At 40.6% G+C, this 27,084-nt stretch overlaps 1 protein-coding gene across 1 annotated transcript in view; it reads left to right on the top strand.

Moving 5' to 3' along the window:
* The window catches only part of suclg2 (succinate-CoA ligase GDP-forming subunit beta), a 97,671-nt gene that overhangs the window by 42,397 nt on the left and 28,190 nt on the right, over nt 1–27,084 (top strand). The window contains exons 3-9 of the mRNA XM_062444291.1: nt 11–110; nt 1,169–1,259; nt 2,955–3,107; nt 4,766–4,855; nt 5,978–6,074; nt 9,869–10,030; nt 11,449–11,591. Of these exons, the coding sequence (XP_062300275.1) occupies nt 11–110; nt 1,169–1,259; nt 2,955–3,107; nt 4,766–4,855; nt 5,978–6,074; nt 9,869–10,030; nt 11,449–11,591 (836 nt within the window). The remainder of the gene's footprint in view (nt 1–10; nt 111–1,168; nt 1,260–2,954; nt 3,108–4,765; nt 4,856–5,977; nt 6,075–9,868; nt 10,031–11,448; nt 11,592–27,084) is intronic.

The raw sequence follows: 27,084 nt of genomic DNA, 5'->3' as shown, positions 1-27,084 counted from the left end.
TCTCTTCCAGATGCCAAAGAGATTGTGCTGAAAGCTCAGATTCTGGCTGGCGGCAGAGGCAAGGGCGTGTTCGACAGCGGCCTTAAAGGTGGAGTGCACCTAACGAAGGAGTGAGTATGTCCCCGTGCGCATGTCACACTGCGAGTTAAAGCAGGAGATGCATATTATTTTCTCCTACGACAGCGGCTTTTGGAGTGAAGAGGCTCAAAGAGCTCTCTGAAGATGCTCCCTAGGCACAAAGACACAGCCAGGATTGCTTTAGCTGCAAATAAACATTTTTTTTTTCTTTCTTCCAGTGTCTCATTTTCCTACAACTACCCTCAATTAAATGTTGAAAAGGGGATTTTAAGGACGTCAGAAGTGTTATGCACCACATACTGAGCTACCCTGATTAGGTTTTGTGCTGCCACTGAGGTTTATTTTGTTCTAGCTTAGAATTACAAAGTCTGATGGGTGTATTCCTCCAATGAGGGCTCATACTCAAATCTTCTGCATTTTTCAAAAGGCTAAACAACAACTTGAAAGAGCTTTTCTTTGCTCAGACGCCTACATTTTCCTTCCACCATGTTTCCAAGTACTAAACTATGTGCTATCTCTTTTTAAGTAAAGGCTCCAACCACTTACTGCCGCCTTTATGGCAAAAAAAAGGTGATTCATGACAATTGTCCCAGACATGTATCATCGTCACCCTACTTCAGGGTTCGGAATGGCCCGGGAACTTTTTCAAAGTGAGATACGCTGAAGTTCATTGTCCCCAGACAATGACATGAGCACACAGTTCACCTTAGTCTCATCTATCAAAGGATGAGTCCAACCCCTGGCTTCATTTGTATTCACTTACAAAACCAGAGCAGGCTTACAGGAACAGGCCGCTTTTAAACAGAGAGAATAAGTAGAGGTTCATTCACAGCGATGTGTAGATGTACCAAAGTGTCTCCAAACGCTGTGCTTTGTCAGAATATGTTACATTAATGCCTAGGAAGTGCTCTGGCATATCTCTCTTCAAATGAACAATGCTCTCAAGAGATAAAGAAATACTTATTCATGTGTCAGCTCACCTGCTTTTTTTTTCATTCTGCATTTCCTAAGTGGTTTTTTTTGTCCTTTTTCATTTTTAATTTTATAAATTAAGACTAATACAGTTGAACCTGTAACTTGTCTTCCACAGTCCTGCGGTAGTTGGCGAGCTAGCCAATAAGATGCTGGGCTTCAACCTGACTACCAAGCAGACGCCTAAAGATGGAGTGAAAGTGAAAACGGTGAGCCACTGCGCAGAGTGAAGGAAAGAAAGATATACTCTGCTTTTCTTTCATTTAGTTTAGTTTTAGTTTTCTGTATTTCTGACCTCATTTCAAGGCATTTTGAGTCCAGTAATGCAATTCTGTAAAATTAATGACTGTGACGGCAGACTGGCTCTATCTTTTTTTTTTGCCGTTTTTGCTAGTTTTAAATAGTAGCTGTCCACTGTTGTTTACTGTGGGTGCACTTGGCTTGTGTTATGGCTGATTGCATAAATTGAACCAAGCCCACTGTGAATTTAAAGTGTTTGCTAAACAACTGTTTCTGTGTGCCACTAACAAGCAAGAATATCATTTTTCTACTTGCATGCTGCATGTAGCAACTCCGCAAAACAGACATTTCCAGGTGATGAAGCCTTCTCTCTGTGGCTTGTGTGTTGCTCTCTCTTTCTCTTGCTCTCTTTCTTTGTCTCCCCCCTATTTTCGTTTACACCTACAATCCCACCTTCCGCACAACACCTGCTCCTGCTGCAGAATCTAGGTGGAATCAACCACCTGTCAAACCTGTCGTTTTATAGATAGCACTTTCGGCAAAGAAGGTTCACAAGCTCAGAATTATCAGAGTGTCTCAGAGGCAGGAAGAAAAGACCAACAACAAAAATGGACAAAACTCTCATTTGATCAGAGTGAGAAGAGACCTCTCAAATTGTCCATCTAACTCTCAAAAACATCCTCTGATGCCTGTAGCAAGGGAGAAATCAGACCAGGCAAGAGCAGCCACTGACTGACCTGAAGGATTGAGTACAGTGATGGTGCAGGCAGAACCTGGTTTATCAGATGACTGCCAGAGCTCAGCTGTCAACCTGCCAATGGAGCTTGAATCAACACTCGAGCCTTACTGCACAGCATAGCACAGCACAGCAGAGCAGAGCAGGGATCAACATTGAAAAAGGGGCAAACCCCCCCCCCCCCTGCATCTCCTACACAGATTTTGCTGTCAGGGTGCTGATAGAGGGATGAGAGGAAAGATAAGGGAAGATGAGCCAGGGTGTAACAGATGAATGTGGGGGAGAAAAAGACAAAAAGGGGTGTGAGGGTGGGTGTAGAATGTGTTTAGTTTGACTAAAGGAACGGGCTACAAGTCAAACAACGTGAACTTGAGAGAACATTTGAGTGACTGGGGGAAGACAACATTTGAACAAAGAGATAGGTACGATGTCTGTTAACATGGAGCATAGAGTAGACCATCCATCATCATTCACTGGGTGATAGGGTGGAAGGCTTGAACCCTAACACTCTATCCAAAAAGCCTGCAGCCCAATTAACTACCACAAAACTGATAGTTTCCTGTCCTTGCTTCCTTTTTCTGCTTATCTGTCCGACCCTCAGTGTAAAGTTCCTCTCTGCTGGCCTCTCTTTTTTTTTCTCTCATCCACAGTACATGAGATTTTTCTCAGCACTTTGCTTCATAGATTCTGCCAATCTATGGATTCTGCTTATTTGCCATTGTGTTCAGTCTTGTGTTGAATATTATGGAACTTGTGCATTTGCATTGTAATGAAAAAAGGCAAAGTTTGCAAATCCTAAATACCATAGGAGGAAGTATTTTTTTTCTTTTCTTATTAGGACAACAGCTTTTACTCTTTAAGTGATCATGAAATCAAGATGGTTTAGTAGCCTCCATCAGCCTTCTCTCTCCTGCTGTGCCATGTCCAGGTAATGGTTGCCGAGGCCCTGGACATTACCAGGGAGACCTACTTCGCAATCCTGATGGACCGCTCTTGTAATGGTCCCGTCATGGTGGGAAGCCCCCAGGGAGGTATGGATATCGAGGAGGTGGCAGCCAGCACCCCAGAACTCATCTTCAAGGTATATCAGTTTTATTCCACGCTCCTCATTACAATATGAGACATATAATGTGCTGCTCATTACAATAATGGTTCTGCAGTTTACCTAGTTTTAAAAAGTGCAGATGTTTAATTAGATATAATGGATTTTTCTTTTTTTCAGTTTAATGGAATTGGTTGATTTTGTCTGGCACAGTTCTCTTTAAAAAGTGTAAATCTTTCCATCTTTCCTAGAAGATGACACTTGACAAAAGTTTGATTTGGCTTGAAATCATGCTGTGACTAAATTGCCCAGAGGGACTTACAGATGGAGGCTGTGCTCTGTTCATATTATCAGCTAATTCAATTCAATTCATTGTCCGGCCCCTATTTAGACTGCCGCGATTAAACACGATGCAACCATACAGCAACACACTGGAGCCTCCCATGAACCAATACACTCATAAAGAAGCTGTCTGTGTTTTAATGTTAATCAATCGACACCTTTCATACATACTAGTGTAGGTAAATGTGCTTTACAGTTAGCTGATTGAAGAGGCTATTACAAAATTTAAAAAACAAATAAATAAATAAATACTCATAATAAACATTTTAAAAGACAAAACTGGAGACCAATACATGCAAAAGAAAATAAAAATGATAAAAATGCTTAAAACATTCAAATAAATAATTAAATAGATAAAAAATAATGAAATAAAAAAGTAAAATAATAGAGAATAAGAGAAAAGGTTTATTACAAGTTAGAGTAAAACATTTGGTTAAAATAGATTGAAAAGACGAAAGAAAAGTAAAATAGAAGATGAAGTTTAATAAAAGCTGGACTAAGGCTTCGTTAAGAGAGACATTCAAAGACAAAAGAAATAAACAAATACAATTGATAAGAAGATAAAAATATAGAATGATAATAATAAGATAGTGTAAAATAAAGTAGACAAAAAATAACTTAAACTATTAAATTATGAATCAGAAGCCAGGCTGAACAGGTAGGTTTTGATTTTCCCTTTAAAAATATAATTAATATTTTTAATTTGATGCATACATTCGTTGTACTCCAAAACAACAACAGGTCCTTTTTTATTGTTCACAGATGTACAATTTTAGCATCACAAATGTTTTTTCCCCCCTTCATTCCATGTTGTTTTTTTGTCTTTCTTTTGCTGCTTCTACAGATGATAGAGCAGATTGTACAAATCCAGCTGAGATTCAGATCACTCATTATATCCATATTGTTTTCATGTATATGTATAATAGAGATTTTAGATTGTATGTGCTGCACGTAGCTGCCGTCCTGCTATTGAACACATATGGCAGCACAGTCATTTATTTGATTGTCTCATTAAAATCCGTATGTTCCAGCATAGTTATATATTTATACAGTTAATACCGTGCAACCCTGAAATCACACATTTTTATACCTTTGATAAGAGTTATAAGAGAGCTTCTATCTGACAGTCAAAGAAACGAGGGTCTTAAGATCATAAATCTATCGGTTCAGACCCTCTTTCTCGTCTCTCCGTGTCTGGAAGCTTACCACTACTTAATTACGATGGCTCACTTCAATATGAACATCCGCTTTGTGTCAAATTATAGCCCAGTGTTTGAGCTGCTCTGTCTCTGACTCCCTTCTTTACCATTTGTTTCTCTCCTCCACTCTTCCGCTCTCTCTGCATCTCTTTATAGGAAGCCATAGATATATTTGAAGGCGTGCGAGACGATCAGGCACTTGCCATGGCAGCTAATTTGGGTTTCAAAGGACCTCTGCAGAGACAGGTAATGGGCACACCGAGGGCTTTAAAGTCACAATGCAAAGAAGAGGCAGGAAGACGTATGATGTGCAAACACACGCACAAAGAGATAGAAGCTCATTCACAAGAAGAGCAAACTTTGGCCATTATCAGTTTTCCAGAGGCAAGTTGTGAAGTGTCACTGCACTTGACTGACTTTGCCAGGTGGTCTATTGTCATATCTGGCAGTGACGCACTGTGCTGTGCCAGGCTGTGGAGAGATCACATCACTAATGGTACCATTACTTGTTAGAACATGCAGCGTATTGTTTTTGTGAGTGAATCATGCAGTAAGAAACTCATCTCAGCGAGCAACATAAGATTTTGAGGGCAATAAAACAAACATTTTTACCTTGACTTTACAAGTCATGCTCAAAAGCAGCTTTAGCTAGTAAAATGAGGCCAGTTAAGAACAGCACAGAGACACTCAGTTCACATTCAGCATGGTATGTATGTACTCAGTTGCAGAGTTAATTTCAAAAGCATTCATCTCTTGGTATCAGATCACTAATTTGTTTTCTTTTCCACTGTCAGCGCAACACGAGAAATCAGATTAGCTCTTAACACGTGGAATGTGTTTAAATCAGCCAAATGAATCAGAGAAGAAAACAGAGAGGCAAAGGTTGCATCCTTTTATATGTGATCTTTTTTTTTTTCTTTTAGGATGCCAAATTAGTGTTGATTTTAAAGGAGGAGGAGATACAGAATGTCATTGACAGTGATGATTTAAATGTGTCTACTGTATTGCTGTATTCATCTTTTGCTCATGTGCTATTTGTAAATATCAGTCTAGCAATAACAAAAAAAAAAGAAAAGGAAAATGTCTTGGTAGAATCTTGTGAAATTTGTATTAGGCACTAATGTATGTCTGAATGTTGTGTTTCTAAAACATGCCTTATTCGTCAGATGTCACATCTTTTGGAAAAAAGTGAATAAACATTTCCCTTTTAGCTCAGAGACATTCATACAAAACAAACCCAGACAACGTGATAGTGAAGGTGATTTGCCATGTTTTATGGAGGTTGTGTGGGAGGCTGAGTGGCCTTGGCGGGGCCGGCTGCTCAGATCCAAACCATCAGGTAATTACTCTCCTCTGTGGACCTCGCAGGCAGCAGATCAGATTAAGAGGCTCTATGATCTGTTCCTGAAAGTCGACGCCACTCAAGTCGAAGTCAATCCTCTCGGAGAGACTCCCGAAGGACAAGGTACCTTGTATCATAGAAAATGTCTGTGTGTTTTCTGTGCATGTCTCTACATATGTTTTTTTCTTGTCGTTAAATTATGTTAAACCTCTGTAATATTTCAATTGAAAATTGGGAATTCATCATTTCAACATGAACATGCAGCCACATATTAATCATGGACTGTGGGATACAGGCATGCTATTTCCTCAGGTCTGAATGTATTACAGAGTGTGAAGTGTAATTGCAACATACTGACGTCATCTTCTTGTCAGCATGACTTTGTCTGGATCAAAATCCAAATGGCTTCAGGGAACAGAGCTTTCCATATTCATAGCATGTTGATGTTTGTCGATGTTTCCTAGTTGTTGATGATTAACTAAAGGCGTACAGCCTATCATCAACTAGTAATGAGGAACTACAAATTACCGCAGCAGGCAGCAGCACCAGACACATCCCTCATTTACACCATGGCCGTTGAAGAGTGACTATCCTCTGGGATACTGTTTGAATATCTAAAAAAAAAAACATCTGCTAAGCTCAAAGCAGGGTGTCAGCAGGCCCATAAAATGTCTGTTAAATTCAATTATGATTACCGTATATTACGTTTTTAGTCACTAAAAAGTCTTAAGCTTAAATTGAAGTTTTAATCTCATCAATTGTATTTATTTGATTTTGTTGAAGACTTCAGCTGCAAAATTGGAAGTTTTGGTAGCTTATAAAACTTTAATCCTGCCTAATGCTCAACATCTATTCTTAAACCAATATACATACTTTTATATGTATTCACTCCACCATTAGAATATTCATCACACTATTCTCTTGCCTTTCTATGTCCCACAGGAACCATTTTCTATAATCATCATCTTATTTCAGATAGTTAGCTGTGTGCTGAACAAAAATACATTATATACACCAACCTGGGATATTTATACTAGGAGAGATGTTTTTAGTGTATTTAACAACAACAACATTGGGATTATTACAAATTAATTTTTAAAAAAACAGATCAACGGGTTAGGAAATCCTCATCCTGAGGTCATTGTCTGGATAGCAGCGCAGTCTCGCTTATGACATATTCACTTGATTGTAATTTACATTCAGTAATTAGATTGAGGATGAAGTTATTGTGCAGTAGAGCGATAAATACAATCTCTATTGTCAGTCAAACTCTTTGTAGTTCAAGTACAGAATCCAGAATCCAGCGCCTCAGCACATCATTATTATGCTGTGAATGCTGTGTGTAAAACAGTATTACTAGTGTAAAGTTAATGGAGCTCTAAATTGGCAGTTGGCCTTTCTCAACAAGTGAGAGTCTCTCTGTTGTCCCCCATTAAAAAAAAAACAAGCCCAGAACTGGCCCTTCTCTTGTCGCCTGTCAGCTGAAACCTACCAGTATAATTTGTCTAAAATATTTAACGGTCTTTAAAAGTATGTAATGTCCCACTTTTTAAAAAGAGCAGCTGGAAGCACTGAACCTATAAAGTATGTGTTTTCTTTTTATAAAGTGATGGTGCAAATTGTAGCTGATACCAGGCTGATTTTGAGTCCGCTAATAGTTTGCACAGAGATTTGGATCACTAGTAGCCATAGCTATGGTTTCAGGCTAAAGTTGTGGGTTCAAAGCCTGTCTCAGTCCAGTGTCTGTGTTCTTTCCACGGTTCCCTTTCCCCCCTGATGTAAGCAGATGATGAAAACACTTGAATTCACAAAGAAACACATAGCTATGGGTAAGTTTCAGTCCCCCCTGTTGTCATTTAGCGCAATAAATTGGCAAAAACATGACAGGAGTGGAGATTTCGGTGTCTTGCTTATCATTCCGATGAGAAGCATTAAACACAGTCACCGAGCGTATCGTAGCTGCCGTGACGCCGCTTTAGTTGAACTTGTACTGAACTTAGTTTTTTCTCCCAAAGAAATAATTGTGATTGTCTCGTCTGTGGCGCCGAACACTGATTGACTGTGATGTGTCCTATCGAGAAGTATTACAACACACCTAAGATGCATCACTACTTTGATGTTATTTAGTCACCTCAAAAACAGATTCCTGTTGAAACTGTACTGCTTCATCAAAGATTGACAAGGGATGTTTGTTGTTTCATGATTTCTTATGAATATTAATGACTAAAATGACTCCTTCCAAACGGCAAATTTACACTGAGAGGTGTGAGTTTCCTTTTTCCACCAGTGTGAAGAAGGTGGCTGTGACAGAGGCAGGCTTTGTAGAGGAGCTTCACATTAAAATCAAGTCATTCTTTCTTTAGATTTGTTCACATGTCACAGGGGAGCACAGCTATTTTCCGGCAGGTACTCAATAGACATCTATTGAAAAGGCAAAATTCTCAAGTGTGGAAAATATTTACATTTTTTTGTCTCATTTGGTAATAGCTGAATTCATTTTGTAGATGGAGTGTGATGATATGTGTCAAAACAACAAACAACAAACAAAAAAATAAAGAAATTGTGTAGTGGGAGCTCTACTTTACCTGGAGGACACAGTATGTCTACTCCCCAGTCCCAGTGCAACCTCCCAGTCCCAGGAGTGTCTGTCTGCTGCATGTTGCATGTCTCTGTGTCTATGTGCTTGTTCTATTTACATAGTTTTTTGTCTGGATATCATTCCCAAAGCCTATTCCCATGTTCCCTTAACTTTCCTCACACTGTTATTTGTGGGTTCTTTGTTAACCTGTTATGTGCCATTCATTCGTTCACATTCAGTTTTTCTAGATGTTATCTTTTAAAATTGTATTCTTTTACATTTTAGTCTTAGTAGTTGGAGCAAATGCAGTTCAACACTACAGCAAACAGTCATTGAGCGGCTACTTAGTCAGGAATACAACAGAAGAGCAAACCAATGCATCTGTTTACAGTGCAGCCAAACAAACTTGTGTTGTTTTAATAAAGAAGTCATTAAGTAATAATTGATGTAAGTATTAATAATAATTAATGAGATCAAACTAAAAACAAAGCTGAATTACATGCATGCATTGTTTCCCATGTGCTCAGGTAGGCAGTTTAAATTCAGTGTGGGAACACTAACAGACTATATAGAGAGGTTGTTACAAAATGTAAAATACATTGAATGGCTTTTGCTGAAAAATTGCTGACTATAAATAGTATCAAAATAAGGTATGATTTGATGCAAATCTCAAGGATTATACATTTTAAACCCTAATTGTTACATTTCTGATTGCTGAATACTCACAGGATATCCTTTTAATCAGAATGTGATATATGGGATCATGATGTGTCTTAGTCTTTTAGTGTCTTAAATCTAGACTTAATTTGAACACTCATATTCCTTCAACCAAGCAAATTATATATATTTAAATTATATATATTACACTGTATAATTATTACAGGTATCCTCTAAAATAGACATTAAAAACCGATCTTGGCTTGTGCATTATGTGCTATGGTCACTATATTTGTGTTACTTTTATTTGATTTGATTTGTTACATTTTTGCCTGCTAGTTTTTACAGGTAGCTTCATGAGCAAGGCTTCTTTGAAATGCGCTCACTTTGATGTGTAAAGGAAATGTCCATTTACTATAATGGTCTATCCCTTAGAGGCAGTGTCTAAAACACATGCCTTAGTGAGCCAGCCTCTGAAGTAATTAAGACCAGTAGGCCGAGGGGACACCCTACAGTTCATTAATTTCAGGTTTTAGAAATGATAATTAGTTATCTTCTTTATATGTGCCTTTCCCTTGCTTGATATCTTCCTCTTTCTCATTTTAGTGCTTTTTTTCTCTTGCTGTCTCTATTCCTAACTCCGTCTTTGTCATCTCTCCATTCTTCTGTGTCTCTGCCCCAGTGGTTTGCTTTGATGCGAAGATCAACTTTGACGACAACGCAGAGTTCCGTCAGAAAGCCGTTTTTCAGATGGACGACATGACTGAGAGTGACCCCACAGAGATGGAGGCAGCCAAGTGGGACCTCAAATACATCGGCCTGGACGGAAACATCGCCTGCTTTGGTAAGGAAAGAAAAACCTGTAACAGAATGAGCTCATTTATGCACACAGACACACACACACACACACACACACACACACACACACACACACACACACTAATCATTAAATGAGTTCTCACATAAGCGAACCCATCCTGGCATAACACTTTAATGCGTCTCTTAAGTCACATAAGTGAAAAGCTCGGACACAGTTAAAACTTAGTTAAAGTAAAAGCAGCCTGGGCTCTCCTCCAGTCCACATTACAAGCAGCTTTCTGAGGGCCCCAGAAGGAATGCTGCCGTAACCAATGCGTTCTAATTAGCCATAATCCGCCCAGAAAGTCTCCAGCGAGCTAGATTGTTAGCATTCTCATTAAAGGCCCCCTCTCTTGTCATAAATCAAAGCTTTTACAGTGTACGGCAGCACTAACAGGTGCTCTCGCTTCTTACCCCGTAGCCTCGTAAACACATTAGATGTCTGCTAGAGCTAAACCCCCACCACCACCACCACATCACCCCCTCACAACACACACACACACACACACACACACACCATCCTGCAACCCCCAGCTCCCAGCATCTCTTAAAGTAACAACAGCTTTTAAGGCCCTGCAGCTTCCATGAGAGCTCCAACAAAGTTACAGCTGTTAAAGCGAATTTCCCTTTTATTGAGACCTTGGTCGAGGGAGCTTGCCAGGACACAAGTTCAGCTTGGCTAAACTTAAACGAGGTAAGACATTTTTGTGCACTTGGCTCCCGCACAACTCAGCGGGGTAGCTCCGCTGGCAGTTGGCTAAATGATGACACAGGCCACAAAAAAAAGCAGAGCAGAACCTCTTTTAATCAATAATCTTTTCCTCTGAAGTCGAGAGTGGAGTCATAATCAAATTTTCTCTGTGTTGCTTGACTCCAAGCATTGAATGTTCCTGATTAGAAGATTTCCACGCGATTCACTTTTTTTAAGCATGACACTTTTTTTAAGCATGACACTTTTTTTTCAGCTATTTGCTCTTTTTTTGGTAGATAATTTAAAGCTGGATTCCTTTGTGGGTGTCCTTACAGTACATGTCATCTTTTCCTTCAGCGCCGGTAATGTAATTTTAATTCATTCATGATCTGCCGCCGTTCTTTCTTTTCTCTCAGGATCTTTTGGTTTCAATTTTGGACTTTAGCCTAGACATAAAGAGCCCGAAATTAGCTTTGTTATACTTAATGAATAGGTTTAATAAATTGTGCGAGAGATCATTTTTAGGCTGCAGCATCATTAACACTCAGTGAATGTGTAAAATGAGTACACCTGACACCACAAGTCTCACTCTGGAAAGCCATTATCCATTTGGCTAAATGTGTGTCTGCTCTTTTATACCGGAGTATACCTTTTTACACCTTAATTGAGCTGACACAGATTTTTTTCTTTTGTGTGTGCATATGCCCCATCAGTGAATGGAGCCGGTTTGGCCATGGCCACATGTGACATCATTGACCTGCACGGAGGAAAGCCAGCTAACTTCCTGGACCTCGGTGGAGGAGTCAAAGAGAGGCAGGTGTATGAGGCCTTTAAGCTGCTCACTGCTGACCCCAAGGTAGGAACAAACTGTTGAAAAAAGTGAGTTGTGTGTAACAATTTAAGTAGAGTCTGATAAGGCACATTGCTTCCTTTATTCTAAAGCAGATCTTCAAAGAATAAGTCAACAATTTAGCCACTTGTTGAATAGTGTTCGATATTGCAGTCATGTATCTTGTCATAGCACATTCATAAAGCCCTGTCTATATGGTTAGCGCGCTGTTACTGAGACAACAGCTCTCATTAGACTGGGGACCTTGGCATATGTCCATGTTTCACCGAGTGAAACAGACTCTGGGAGGCTGTGTGATTACATGCCATCATTTTCAGTTGCAGTGGCATGATAAATCGATGCAGTAAAATGCAGCTTTTAAACACTCCTTACCACATGTGCTTCTACAGATGTACACACACACATTAACACCAACACAAGTCCCTATGCAACTCAGAATGAATGCACATATACAAATTTCATCCAAAGCGTGCCTCTGACTGTCTCAGGATGAGTGGCAGCTTGGGGTGTCTCACAGCTGATTCAGCTCTATGTTCAGAAAGCTAATAACCCCAAACTAAACACTTTGAGCCTTGTAACGGTACTGCGGTGCTGATTGTGTGTTGACAGTCATCGCACAGCTAATTCCCCCTCCGCTGTCACTCCCACATCCCCGGACTGATCTCCGGTTGCTTCTGTGTTAGCTTCTCAGACAAAACTTGTTTGAATGGAATACAGAGCAGCATTTCATAAGTCCCCCCCCGCCCCTTTTTTAAAACCCTTATTTGCACACGCTCATATGACAAAAAAATCTGTATTACACTCATTTCAAAGGACAACTGCACACCTGGGAATTGCCCAATTCAACCACAGCTTTCTAATACTGGCTATGCATCTACCAGACACGTTGGGGTGACAGCGCAGGTTCACTATAGCAAATACACCTCGACGGCAGTTATTGAAGGAGGCACCTCACTGCACTCACACTTTCTTTAGGTTGTTCAGAGATTTGACCAAAAAGACCCTTCTTTTATGTATCTAGTTTTCCATCCTTGCTAGAAAAAAGGTTATCTTACTTCATTTAAACACCAAGTTTTTTTAAATATTTGAAGACAAATATACTATACTGTATTTTGTTACGCATTCTACTCTTAAAGTAGATATTCTGTCGTCATTGGATCCTTGCTAAATTCATTTTTTTCTACTCAGAAGTAGAATATTTTCATGTGACTCACTGTTAGTGATGAGGGTCTGGAAATGGAAGCATTTTTTTAAACACTTTCTTCTTCATATTTATCGCACAGCAGTGAACAGACCAGTGTTGCAAACCTTTTTTATAGATGAATGTTCAAAACCCACCAAGCTTAGCAATCCCAGCAGTTGATACATTGCCTCATTCAAATTTCCACTCTGTGTAGATTTTATTTGGTCTCACGTGAATTCAACTCAGTGGTCTGTTGTGGTGGTGGGGGGGGGGGGGGGGGGGGGGTGGATGCAGTGGATAAAACAGAAATGCGATCAATAGGGGAGAGAGAAAAAACTACAAAGACTTGTCACTTTCTCCTTGTATGATGCCGTCATTTGTTATTATTGAATCTCTTCAATCAAAACGAGCCGGAATTCAACAGACGCAAAGTCGGTTTTTAAAAGTCTGCCTTCATTGCAACCCCCCCTCCCAAAAAAAACCTAAAAAGCCCTGCCGCATGGACAAGAGGATCCTCCTACACCCTCCTACTGTTCCTCCTTCTCTTTCTGTCTTGGGCTGATTCCCCAGATCCAGATGGGGGAGTAAGCTTGCTGCCTGTCCCTCCTGCTGCTGTGTATGGAAATAGAGACAGGGAGCTCCTCCCTAACAGAGAAAACAGTAGAATAGGATTGACATTAAACTGGGTTGGAAGCACCATTAGCATTTCAGCCAGGGGAGCTGAGAAACCTGCTCTGATCTGTGGAGGGAATGTTAATCATTTGACAATAAGAGCGAGAAAGAGAAGGAGAGAGAGAGAGAGAGAGAGAGAGAGAGCTGCACATTTGCATTTGGGTTGTTGTTTTTTTCCCGTTTGTTTGTTTTTCACAAATTACTGCTCCCATACTCCAAAATATGAGTAGAAATTGACATCACGCCCTGGGCTAGATAAATGTGACAAGGCGAGAATGATTGATCGCACCTGTCAATAAGTTATAGTGAGAGTGCTGTTCTCTCTCTTTGCCTTACATATCAAGGCAGTTATAGCCTTTAAATATGCCATCTTTTGTTTACAGAGGAATCCCAGTCACACTGAGTTACTTGCATTGCCCATAATTACTGTTTACAGTTTATTTACAAACAACCTACCTTCTTCTTTCAGCAAAAAGTGCTTATTTACTACATGAAATGATTGCGATAGCTGCCGTACAGATGGCCATTAAGAACGGTGCATACATGAATATGTGCTTTTTTTTATTATAGACCACTACGACTTTAGACTGGAAGGATTAGAATGGTTTATGTGTTGGGAAAAGACAGAGGTGCATTTAGCGGCCCAAGCAGGCAGCACAGCAGTAAATATCACGCTGTAATTACACCATACATTTCCACAAAAACAGGTATTTCGGCGTGTTTTTTTTTTTCCGAAATCTTTCTTCCTCGGTCGCTTTTTTTATGCTTTTGTCTCCCTCTTTCCCTCTCACACTCTCTCTCTCCCTCTCTGTATTCTGGCTTTGATGTCTCAGGCTCATTGTGCTGAGAGGAGTGGAAGTGATGTGAGTGTACTGCTGGCACTGAATAGCAGAGACGGGGCCTGAGATGACAAAGCCTCCTTTTTCTTTTCTTTTTTTTTCTTTTTTCTTGTTTGCTCACTTCTCCAGTACCTACCCTTACAGCATTCATTACCTTAAACATTACTATTCTCTGACAGAGAAAGAGAGAAAACAAATGAAATTGGAGTATACTGTATCTGAAGTGGAAACAAAAGGAGACGTCAAATTGAAATGATTGGACGAAGAGGAAAAAAAAGAATTATAAGGTAGTGTGTAGCCAAGTGCATGTTAACTGTGTGAGATGTTATGTAGCTCAGCTGGGTGTACCAGACTATTCAGCTTTGTTTGAATTTAGGCCCGGGGCTTTTTTAGGCACGGACATATTTATTTTCCATGCTGAAATAAATAGCTCCACTTTCTTCATATCCACGTATAGAACAGTTTGTTGACAGAATGGCTGAATTTATTGAGGTTTCCCCTCACATCACCTGTAGGCATGAAGCAGGAGCAGGCAGCAAATACCAAATAACCTCGTTATTGCCTTGTGCCTGCGCCGTAAAGAAAGTGGCAGATGGATGTTTTGTCCAACTCGACATCCATTTTGTTCTCAGGGCTTAAGGCTGTTTTCTGTAATTTTGATTTGCTCGAGTAAATAATGACATTTCTTTTCTAAAACGCACCCTCGTCGTTGGTGTGGGAATGTACAGTGTCTGCAGCTAAATTAAATCGGTAATTATGGAATATGGAATATGGAAAAAAAATGTCTTGTGATAAGATACAGTAATGTCTTGCAGGGTAGGAATGAAGGATGGTGACAGAGCATCAGTTGTGAAGCGTTTCAATATACAATCAACTTCGCCTCAACTTCGTTATTATATGTTGGAAGTGCATTCCAACATATAATAACTAGGAAATAATGCAATCAACTCATTTTATTTTTCAGCCATGATAATCATAAAAACCTTTATATTGTGTCACCCCTAATCTATGTGCACACTTTAATATGTCTATCTGTGTTAAAGCTTGTGTGTGTGTGTGTGTGTGTGTGTGTGTGTGTGTGTGTGTGTGTGTGTGTGTGTGTGTGTGTGTGTGTGTGTGTGTGTGTGTGTGTGTGTGTGTGTGTGTGTGTGTGTGTGTGTGTGTGTGTGTGTGTGTGTGTGCGCTTTTCTTGGTTGCTACTTGTAGGATTGTTTGTCCCACGCTGCTGTAGTTCATCCTGCGCTGCTGCTGCTGTGTGGTTTCAGGCGAAGCAGACTGAGTATAGGGATGCAAAGTGAGGATGCTGCGCTCTGAGGTGAAAGAGGGACAGATTGGCACATTAGCATTAGTTCAGCTGGGTCACCCACCTCCCAGGCAAATATGGAGGTGGGTTTGTACACTTGTGTTAATGTTGTTGCATAATCACGCCGTTGATCATGCAACATCTTTTCAGCTCCCGCCGGCTTGTGTGTGTGTGTGTGTGTGTGTGTGTGATCTCAATTTGGAATGCCGAGGCTCACCTGTGTGTGTGTGATTGTATTTAGTCTTCCTGAGCCCCCCCTTGCATTTTCACCCCCTCGCTGTTTGTGTGGGATAATTATGCGTGTACCCCGGTGCGTCGGCCCTCGTAGCTAAATCTATGTGCTATTTCCTTCTTTCCAGCTCAGTGATTCCGCTTTAACTCACATGTGGTCCCCCTGTAACCACTTTCCTCCTTGTTGCCGTGACACTCCTGAGCACTGCCTGCTACTATGCCCTATCTCCTCCACAGGGAGCACACTACTATTACTACCTTTTCCAACACTGTTGCCTCTGTGTTCTGTGAAAAAGAGTCTTTATTGGTATTATTCAACACTGCTCACATGCTGATTCATACCCATACACTTATTGTGGCACCCCATTGTGTCCACCAGCCAGCCAGTTATCACTGTTACCTCTTGCGGTTCCTTCATTTCCTTCCATTTCTCCTCCGTTCTCTCCCTTGGCCTCTCTCTCCCTTTTTGTATCTCTCTTTTCTTCCCTGTTGCCTTTCATCTAGCTAAATCCTGTTAAAGTCAATGTGAGGAGCTCCTTTCAGTTTCATGCCTGCTAGCTAAATCCTCTAGGAACCCAGGCACTGCCTTTCTCATCCCCATATGGAGATGTCTTAGCCCATGTGCTTCAACATGTACAGTGTCACAGAAAGACGGTAACTCCGGTCCAAGCCAGGTGAGCTAGAAAAGTGTGCCGTGTTGCAAAAAGTGCATCATCTTGTCTTCAGGCTGCAGGGAGAGGGGAGGGGAGGGGAGGGAGAGCCCTATTTTACACAACTGTGTCCTTTGGGTGTTGCCAGCACATGACTGAGATGGAAATGGCACACTTCATTCACTCACTGCACAGCAAGAGAAAATAGGTGTAACTACATACACAGCATTCCACGTTTTGTATTGTTTGTTAAAGCACATACACACATTAACTCTCACACATACACAAACACATACCCAGCCCTCAAGGGATCCCGACAACTTTTAATCACAAGAGTCACCTGCGATGCGAGAGCCTCCAATAGTGTGTTATTTTAGAAGGAAAGAAATCACCTCTCCGCCTGAAGCCGAGGGCCTGCGGGAGCCGTCGGTCCCCCGTGTTATAAACACCATGCGATGCAAAGCCGTTGAGAAAAGGAGAGAAAGGAGAAAACAAGCTACCACAGTAATGGAGTTCATTCCCAGAGCGCAGAATATTACACAAGTACTAAATAGGGGCCAGCCATGGAGGGACTAGTACTTAGTCCAGCCAACACACTCGTGCTGCCATATCGAGGCCAGGCCACTGAAAGAGTGAACATTGCTTGCAACAGGATGACAGTATAGGAGGGGGGTTTGTGTGCTTTAAAGGAGAAGTGGCTCTCAGGGTGATGCATTTCATTTTTTTTCAGATGTATACAGCACAGGTCATTGTATTGGTTTACCATTATGAGAGAGAGCCTCCACCTCATATAATGGTTTTCCTGCAGATTTGCTTACAGTGCATTAAACTCCTACTTTAGTGACAGATATAGGGTTGGGTTTTTGTGTGTCATGGGACCTCTTCAGCTCCACTACATTTAGAATCTCTGCAGCAGCGTGGCAAGCTTGTGTTATAGGCTAAGAGTGCACTGACCCTGTGTTAGTCCTTGAAATGTATTCAGCATGAGCCTGATGAAATGTAAATGCTCTGTGTGTACATACACATGGACAAACTCTTCAGCTCAGTGTATTAATGTGTGGGTTGTTTTTTTTTAAAGTTTGAGTACATATAGTGATTGTGTGTGTGTGTGTGTGTGTGTGTGGGGGGGGGGGGGGGGGGGGGTGTATATAGATTTCAAGGCTGTTCATTGAACGCCTCAGAGACATAGAGCCACAGTTCAGAACTCAATTGTGCAGCCACAGTGAAGCGCACATCCATAGACTGACACAGAGTGCAGAACTCAACCTATGCATCACATAGACACATCAGACACAACAGCTTTCAAGCCATTTCTTTTCAAGGCTCAACTTTGATAGTCAATATACATATTTTAAAACATGACATCAGTTTACAGAAGCAACTCTTTCTTGATTTAAATGTATTACATTTTCCTTCTTTTCTCTATATTTTATGCACAAGCCTGTAGGCAACTTTGAGTCATTTTTCCTTTAAATACAGCAGGTTGAAGTGTCGATTGGTAGCGTGGTTGAACACGTAGTCCCTAAAGAATGTTTTTGTTTGTTTTTTTATATATAGTGTATATGCAAATGATAAACAAACCAGCATATTGTTTGAATCTAAAGCATGTTGCTCATCTAGCATGCAAATTGTTTGTTTGCAGGTTTTTGTTTCACCTTACAGCGAGTGTTATAATTAGAGTGGATTTTTCCTCTAACATTTCATGTATCAAGTGTATATGTTCTGTAATTGTAATATGAAGGAATCTGATATCTATTTTCATTATGTATTATATACGCAGCTTTTTACAAAGTTGAATTGCTCTGCTCTCTAGTCTTTTTGCATTTCACATTATTGATTATCAACTCACTTACACGAATGCCTGAAAATACCACCATTAATTAATATTTCTTGACATTATATTACAATGCTATCCACTCTTTACTAGTGCGTCTTGGAGAGACACTGTTCCTCTTCCAAAGTGCGCACTCCTTTAAGACAGCGCCGCCGCCTTTATCTCACAATCATCATTTGCTTTGAATCTGTGGTGAAGAAGTTCAAGGTCTTCACCAGGTTCCTGGCAGCTTCAAATAAAAGTGTATGATCATCATGAAAATGCCATTCCATTAGGATTAGAGCCAGCAGAGCTTTTCAGTACTTCAGCATGATAACAACTTAAAACACACGGAATGTGAAAGACAGCTCAAACTGACTCGGTATATCCTTCACAGTCTTAAGAGCTCAATCCCACAGACTTTGTGTTGAACATAGTTAAAAGGAAAACCAAACAACAAGTGCCCACTTCTCTGGAAATTACTCCACAAGAGCTGGAAAAATGTGTTAGTGATTTATTCCTTTTTAAACAGGGTGGTAGTTACAAATGCTACAAGTGGCTATGTGATGATGTTTGGAGCCCATTGCTTTGACAGTTTTGTATACTTGAATATGCTTTAATTTTCACTGTATTAACAGAACCATTGACATATTATTGCGCAGATTTACTCAAACCTTTGAATGCAATGTCAAGGTTAGAGTTAGGGTTAATCTGGGTACATCTGTATTCCAATGATGTAAGCCTGCGGAAGAGCCAATCAAGATTTTGAAATTCAGTTTTATTGTTATTTTAGCCATTTGTACTTGTGGATTTTATGTTTAAACAGCATTTAGGTTCTGTCACAAACTACCTGACTTGTAGGGAATGATTCAGCTGCAGAGTGTGCATGAATGTAGAACGCAATAAGACAAGGACACAATTATTAGCACACATTTAAATCAATTAGTCTTTCTAATTTCACGGTTGCCTTTGAGTTCAGACAGAGTTGCAGACTTTTAACTTTTGTAGCTGTGTATTGAGACGAGGCAGTCCCACGCAAGGTGACAATAGCACTCACTGATGTCTTTCACACACACCGACATGCACACACGCGTTCCCCTTCGACTGAACTCTTGAACTCAAAAATACACTGTCCTAGCACATCCATGCACGCAGATAACAAATGCATGTGCACATAATGAATTTGGGGAAGAAAAAAATCAAAAAAAGTACACTTTGCACCCACAAGCCATAAGGGAAGGACAAATAGGGTTGTCACACTCCATACATTCTCCCTCTCATTCCTCTCACGAAGGTTAATTTGAGGAAGTGAAGGAATTGTCCAGAGATGCACTATGGAGCTGATGACTCGTCAGATTGATTCGCCCTTCAGGGAACTTATGCCTTGTCTATCTCCTCCTCCCGTTTGATCCGGAATTAGGACGGCGCCGCATGTTTTTTAAAGAGTGATGACGCTTTCCACCACACCATCAGTCGACAACACTATTACTTAACCATCATGTATGCATAAAGACTATGGATTGCTAATGTATTCACCTTATCCCGGCACCTTGTCTTAGCTCCAGTTGGCCTCCGTGTTGATTCTCACACACACACACACACATACACACACTCCCACACAGACAGGTCCCATGGGCATGTCTGATTGAGCTTTCTACAGTCTGCCATTCCTCATCCGTGGGAAATCAATAGAGGATCTGGGATTGGAGCTCGGGCTAATTGAGCTCTGCACTCTCTGTTCTCTTATTGCTGCCAGGAGCGTTTTGTCATCGCAGCACCTGGTTCACACCATGGGGCCAGGAGGGAGCCAGCGAGCGATCAGATAGGGCCTTTAGATGCCACGGGGGGAAGGGGAGCTGCTCGTGATTGAGCGACCTTGTGAAGTCAAGCACCGAGAGGAAGGACATAGCAAAAAAGAAGGGCTTAATTTATCCTCATGTGCCTCTATAGGAGCCGCTGGATGTTTCTGCTACATCACCTGTTGATGGAGGAAATGTAAATGTATTCTCTGTTGCACAGTTTTGGAAGAAGATTGTTAGAATAGTGATTATCACTCTAGCTCCCTTGTAACTTTACTCTCAGGCTGTTTTTCTTTTCTTTTTTAAGTTGATGCACTCAGGCAAGTCCCTGCATCCATTTACATGTATCCAGGGAATTGGGGGGGAAAAAAACCTTAGAATATTGTCTTTGCCGCATCATTAACCCTCGATTTTCTCAAGCTATAAATATTATGCCATGAGAGCAGTGTGCTGTGTTTACACTTCACACATGGTTTGACCATAGTCATGGATCAGTAGCCCACAATAATGCCTCATATTTTATGTGGCATGCCGCTAGCCAATGTTATCCTGACTAAACCGCTCTTCTGTTCCACTCAGCATTATAAATGGAGATTCCTTCCATCCAAACCATCTGCTGTCACCCGCTCCACCCACTGCCACCATTCCAGTTCTCCATCTCTCCATCTGCCCATCCTCCCCGAGACTCACGGGGAGTGTCGCCATCACAGACAGCGCCGTCCAGTGCCGAGAGACGACGCGGCGCAATTACGACTGTTAGACCTCCCTCATTTCACGCTCCCCTGACGCTTATGTGTGCACATGCCGGGGGATTTATTCGAGGCCACTCAAACATCCGGTTGATGAAACCATTCGTGTTTTCTGAGCCGTGCACTGACACAAACACTCTGCCCTTTCCTGTCTTCTCAGGCTATTCATGTTGGCATTATTTTTTGAAGTCACTTGTCGAGGTTAAGGCTGCGTCATTGAAAGACAGGTTAATTGCAGTTGGAGCACTTGACTGTTGCTGTAAATATATTAATAAAGTAAGAAATGATAGCAAGCAAACAAACAACATGCCAAAGCCTTGGAACATTTTTTTCTTCCCATCCACTCTTTAGCTGGAGGTTGTCGAAGTGCACCTCACATCATTAAGTGCATGAGTCACTGCAAGGCGGCGCACGATTCACAGGAGACACGTGTAGAGCAGCGATAATTCAGAAGCGTCACCATACATTTCAAAGCGTTTAGCAAAATGCGCACTGAAAATAAGAATCTGTCATACCAATAGAGGCTCAAAGAATATAAGATGAGGATTCATACAAAATTAAAATACAGGGTTTTAATCTTGTCAGAAATTTAGATTATAGAGCTTATAGCATAGTATTTAACTAGAGCTCAGATACAGTTTTGGCTGTTAAGAATGGAAAGAATGATTGCTGATGCCAATTCTGCTGTAAGGAGATTGTTTAAAAGGCCTAACATGCTATTTGATCTTACATTACATACAAAGTAGAGAACCCAGGGTTTCCACTCAGTTGACTGCTGCTAGCTGCTAGCATCACATCTGCGTCAGGGTTTTCCCAGGCAACAACACAAAAGTTGACTCACGTTTTGGAACCGCACAGAGGCTCCCAAATGCAAATGATTATTGATTTTGAATGAATGGATATTTAGTGTTATTTTTTGGTATTTAAAAAAATAAAATACACACAAATTATGTTATAACACTTCTGAGTCGTCACACTTAACAGCTTTTAAGAGGGGATTGCAGATGTTTAAAATTCTAAAATTGCTTCAAATGTTGCTTTGCACACAGTTAGCAAACAAAGGCATTACTTTGGTTTTAGATGAAAGTGACCCCTCGCCCCTCACCACAAGACAAATAGGTTACTTTAACATTTATTAGTAGCTTCTATATTAGCACCACTTTGTGTCTGACTATGCATGCAGTTGTTTCCCTTGACCTGTCTTTGGATAATATGCTCGTGCTCAGGCTCCTGAAGCTTGTGTTTGTTCCAGCAGGGCCGTAGGCTCCTAACAACTCACATTAACCTTCAGATTTTAGTCAGACCCAGCTGTCAGATCCAACAGGCCTCCTGCCCTCTCTGTTGTTGCAGCCTCCTGGATTTGCACAGGGTCATGGGTTGTGACACTGGCTCCTCTCCACCAGCTCCTCTTTGCCACCCACCTCCATTACACCCTCAGTATGTCACATGCAAGGGCAGCAATAGTGCTTTGCTTTGTCCTTTTTGTTTTAACATTTTAATCCACTCTGGAAAAAAATCAATAAAGTCTTGCATAATAATTCAAACACAACAACAAACACACCCCAAAGACACTGGCTTTCAAATCATGAAGTATACACAAATATACTACAGTTTAAATGTCCCATCCCTCCTCAGTGCCCCCCCATCACTGGTCGTGTTTCAGGTATTTGTTGCTTTGTATGGCAAGACATGCCGGCAGCAGTACAGCAAGAGATTATTGTCAGTGTAATTGGCTTTTCCGGGCCTGATTTGATATGAGCCTCTTGTCTGATCCACACACTTCTTTATTATCGAGCGTAATGGAAAGACGATGAGGCTCACATGAAACATTCGCCTCATCATATCTCCAGAGGAATCACCTCTCGCGTTTCGTTTATACACTCAGGGCTCAGGGTAGAAAGTAGTGTATCTGTGTGAAGATGCAACGAACGCACAAACACAGTAGTAGACATATGTTAGCATTACACAGGCGTAAGAAAGGAAATAATAACGAAAGCTATGCACCTTTTTAACTGTCTATCCAGCAGTGTATTCATTCAAACATACATGCAAGGATGTAGCTAGTCAATACTTCATCATTTGTGTTCAGCTGTCACGTACCACCTCATAGTTCCCTCATCCAGATTTTATTGTTCCTACATTCCTGAAAAGTGACAACCACTGGGAAGTGTTTGGTATCAGCTCGTATGATCCAGTTCAGTCACTAGTATGCCGTCCAGACTGACATGACTGTCTGCTGCTGCAGCCGTCTGCCTTGTTCACCAGGAAGGCAATGTAGAACACGGTTCCCCTACACTATTATCTCAGTCAGTATCTGCTGCTGCCAGAGGAGGATACAGATGGACAAGAGATCTGCACTGGGAAAACTGAGAGGCACTGTAAAGGAAGGGGGGGCGGGATTGATATGTAGCAGAAACAGTTTGTAGAATCAGTTTTTGGCAGGCACAATCTGCAAAATCCCACTTGGTTATACAAAAAATTTACAGGTTATATTCAATACTAGCAAATTGCAGGTTGACAACAAACAAAAAAATAGGCCAGTCTGTCTGAATGTTCAAGTAAGATCTTTCTTTCTTTCTCTCCTCTCCATTGCTGAGATTTAGACTAAACAAGTTAGGATTTGTAGCACTTGCCTTACATTTTTAGAGACTTTTCATCTCATACCTGTCATTTCCTCTCATTCATTGCCAGACTACCGTGGTTATCGGTGATACAGGGTTTGCTTTTGTAGAGATTTGGTTGCCAAGACAACAACCTCTTAGGCCTTTTACTCTCAGATTTATTTTAAGCACTGTAACGCACAGTATCAGGACTCTGAATTATCAGTAAATATCGGATAAAGGTATAAAGTGGCTGCCTCAGACTTGTGCAGATCAAGATGTGGATGAGTGCATCCACTATAAAAATGTTCTCTCATCGTGATGGCTCCTAAATGAATCCCAGTAGATACATTTTTTAAAGAATTTCAGGTTTCCTTTCATTTTTGTAACATCTGCTGCTCATTGTCCTTTTTGATGCAGTTTGATTTAATTAAGAGAGAACAGTGAGCTTTCATCTGCAGGCACAGTAGATTGACAATGAAAACATCTGGTTAGATTGTAACTGTGAGTTTTAAAGTATCCATGTCCACTAACCGCAGAGAAATAATTCCCCCTACATGTGTAATATGTAACCTAATGGAGAGAGGGTCTCGACATGAAGAAAACAGCAAATAACTGATAAATGCGCTACAACATGGTATTTACTTCACCGGTAAATACAATTGGACAGCAAGATGGAATTCTACTGACACTAAACGTTCAATGATGTCTGGGTCAGTGACAAATAAGGGATGGCAAGATGAGCAATTCAAAAATATCTTTAAAAAATGTCTTAAAAGCAGCATCAGGTTTGTTAAAATGTACATTTTGTATTTTTGTTTGTCATTTGAAAGGACAAAGATTTTATGGTGACACCACATTTTTGTCATAATCCTCTAATATATTCTCTCAAAATGGATTAAAAGCAGAAATTTTATGCTGGGTCCACAAAAAAAGAACGAGTGCAAGTTAGTTTATTCTCACGTTTTAACCCCTTTAAATTTGACAAAACCACATGGACACAAAAAAACATAATCGACCCGTCTGCTTTCAGTGTCACGTACCTCAGCTAGTGATTTGGTTACTCAACAAAATTCAGGGCAAAATTGCCAGCAATTACAGAGAAATCCAAATAATGTAAACAATCTCTTGGAGAATAGATTGGACAAAAGTAGATGTGTTTAAACCTGTCATTCGCGACTGCATGCAAACTGTAAAAGTCCTCCCATTCAGCTATCTGAAAACAACAGGGCAGGTGTAGGTGTTCTGTCTGGAGCCTCTGTTGAAGTTAGTCTCAAAATAGATAGACAGAGTTGTCTTCAATGTCCTTGAGAAATAAAATATAACTTGAACAGTTATGTTTTATTTGTCTTCTCAGACACACAGCATAGACTTTCTTTTCTTTCTTTCTTTCTTTTATTTTTTATACCTGTGTTTGATTGTATCCTTTGGCATTCAATCTTTCTTTTTTTTCAGATGCACGATCATAGCATCATAGCAAGCATTGAGAATGGCTGAAATAGTGTGTATAGAAAAAGGAGATGAGAAGAAGACCACTGACAGAGAGCGAGTCAGCAAAAGATTTGAGTTGAAAAGGACGATAAAGAAAGGAAGATGAGAGAGTGAGGAGTGGGTGTAGAGAGCGGTAAAATGGGTGGAGGAGTGGTGGGGGTGCGGGTGTGGTAGAGGGGGCCTTAGCAGTGATTACATTGTCCATCAGGCCACAGGACGGCCTGCATCAGCCCACAGGATTGATGTTTGACAGAATAATTAGAAAAGTGTCTCAGCCTGTAATCACTGGAGCTCATCTTGCCGGAGAAGACTTCCATTCGCTTTCTGCCACACATGCACACACAAACACTCTCTCTCACACACACACACACCCCCACATGCACACGCACAGACTGGCTAGTCCGAACCATCAGCAGCTGACTGTTATATGGGACAGTGGGTTGATAGAGCGGTAAGATGGGAGTGTTCCTGTTTATTCTTAAGGAACTGAAAGAGTTTATCTGCAGAGGTGGGGACTGGGGACTGGGGTGGAGGGGGCGGGCGAGTGTGGCATCTCAGTCACTGGTTCAGTGAAGGCAGGAGTGGAGAACACGCTGGTGATTTTGAAAGTGCTAGAGTTAGGGTTTATGGACTGGAAAGAAATGAATTAAGTGGAGTTTTACTACATCGAGAGGCAGAACGAATGAGATATGGGACTGAAGATCCCCCTAACCCTTCTTTGACTCTTTCAGTACTTTTATGTGTGTGTGTATATATATGTGTGCAAGAGAGGTGCAAGTCAAAGTTAAACCACACAATGACAGATGGATAAATCGTTATACTGCACTTTTTTACTGGTTTTACTGCTGTCAGTCAAGTGCTTATGAACTAATAATCCATCTTTTTAATGCAATATTTGTATTTGGAGTCTTTCACTCCACATTATATGGTCAAACAGACTAACAGCTTCTTTGCTTTCATACTGCAAACACAAAACAAGATAATTGCATCTTGAACAAGACTCCAGAGCCATAGGAATACGTGCTGAACAGTTTCCCATATGTAATATTTATCTTGATCTTATATTTGAAAAGTAACTGAAAATTGGATACTTGATAACATTCATACATAACTGCTGCATTGCTTCTTATATACACGAGCTCCGAAGTCAAATTATGTACTCTACTATTTCAACATATATTTCCAGTTTTATATTCACAGCAATGTTCTTTTTATAAAATATAGATACAATAATATATTCATGTATATATCATTATTTTGCATAACTACTGCTGTTGTGCAACAGGTCAAATAGGTCGGGTCCCTGCTTCAATGGCTTGAAAAGGCAAGCATAAAGCTGAGGATAAAAGACAACGTTTAACCCGATGACATTGAAACCCTGAAAAAATGACTTCATATTGAATCTACCACACAAAAGCCTGATGGAACATGTCTAAACTATGTTCGATAGCCATTAGGTGTAGGAAGACTTGCTAGAAAAGCTCTCGTATAACCAATTGTCACATTCCGATTTTAGGCATTAAGTACTGAAACACCTTATATCCATTGGGTTGTTTAAACTTATTATGAAGCGTCTTGTAGTGAACTCAGTAAGCAGGTATCTTTGTTTTGTTTTGTCAAGATTGAAAGGTGGTATTCGTAATGTTTTCTATTTAATATATACATAATATATTTATGGTATGGCAGAGTGTTTTTAAAGGCCCGTTTACTGCATTATAAATTCTGCTTTCGAGAGATGTGGTTTGGTTTACAGAACATTGTCGTTTCACTGCAGCACATTTTACTTCCACACAACCTTCCCCAATAACTACACCATCTTTCCTGTAATCAAACATCATTTCTGTCACATTGAATCGCTGTGTTTTAGTATGTAAAGGTAATGGAATGATGGTCATTAACCTAATGTCTACTGGGCTATGTTATATCTATTGTTACCAGCCTGAACATGAAGCTCTCAACATCCAAATAGTTAAATTACTGAAGGTCTGAGGTCTTTATTAGCATAATAGCTCCAGCCTGCACCTGCAGTTCAAAGGTCACATTATTTGTCCACCTTATATGCCATTCCTGACATAGAGCAAGCCCCTAGATGAGACCTCCATCGATCTGGAATCTACTCAGCCTCTTCCTTTTCCTCCTGAGGCTTTTATTGGTTTCTCTGATCCCTCT

Source organism: Scomber scombrus, chromosome 3 (genome assembly GCF_963691925.1).
Source record: "Scomber scombrus chromosome 3, fScoSco1.1, whole genome shotgun sequence".
In the NCBI taxonomy this organism is placed as follows: Eukaryota; Metazoa; Chordata; class Actinopteri; order Scombriformes; family Scombridae; genus Scomber; species Scomber scombrus.
The sequence above is the reverse complement of the archived record's forward strand: the minus strand, read 5'-3'. Positions and strand labels throughout refer to the sequence as shown.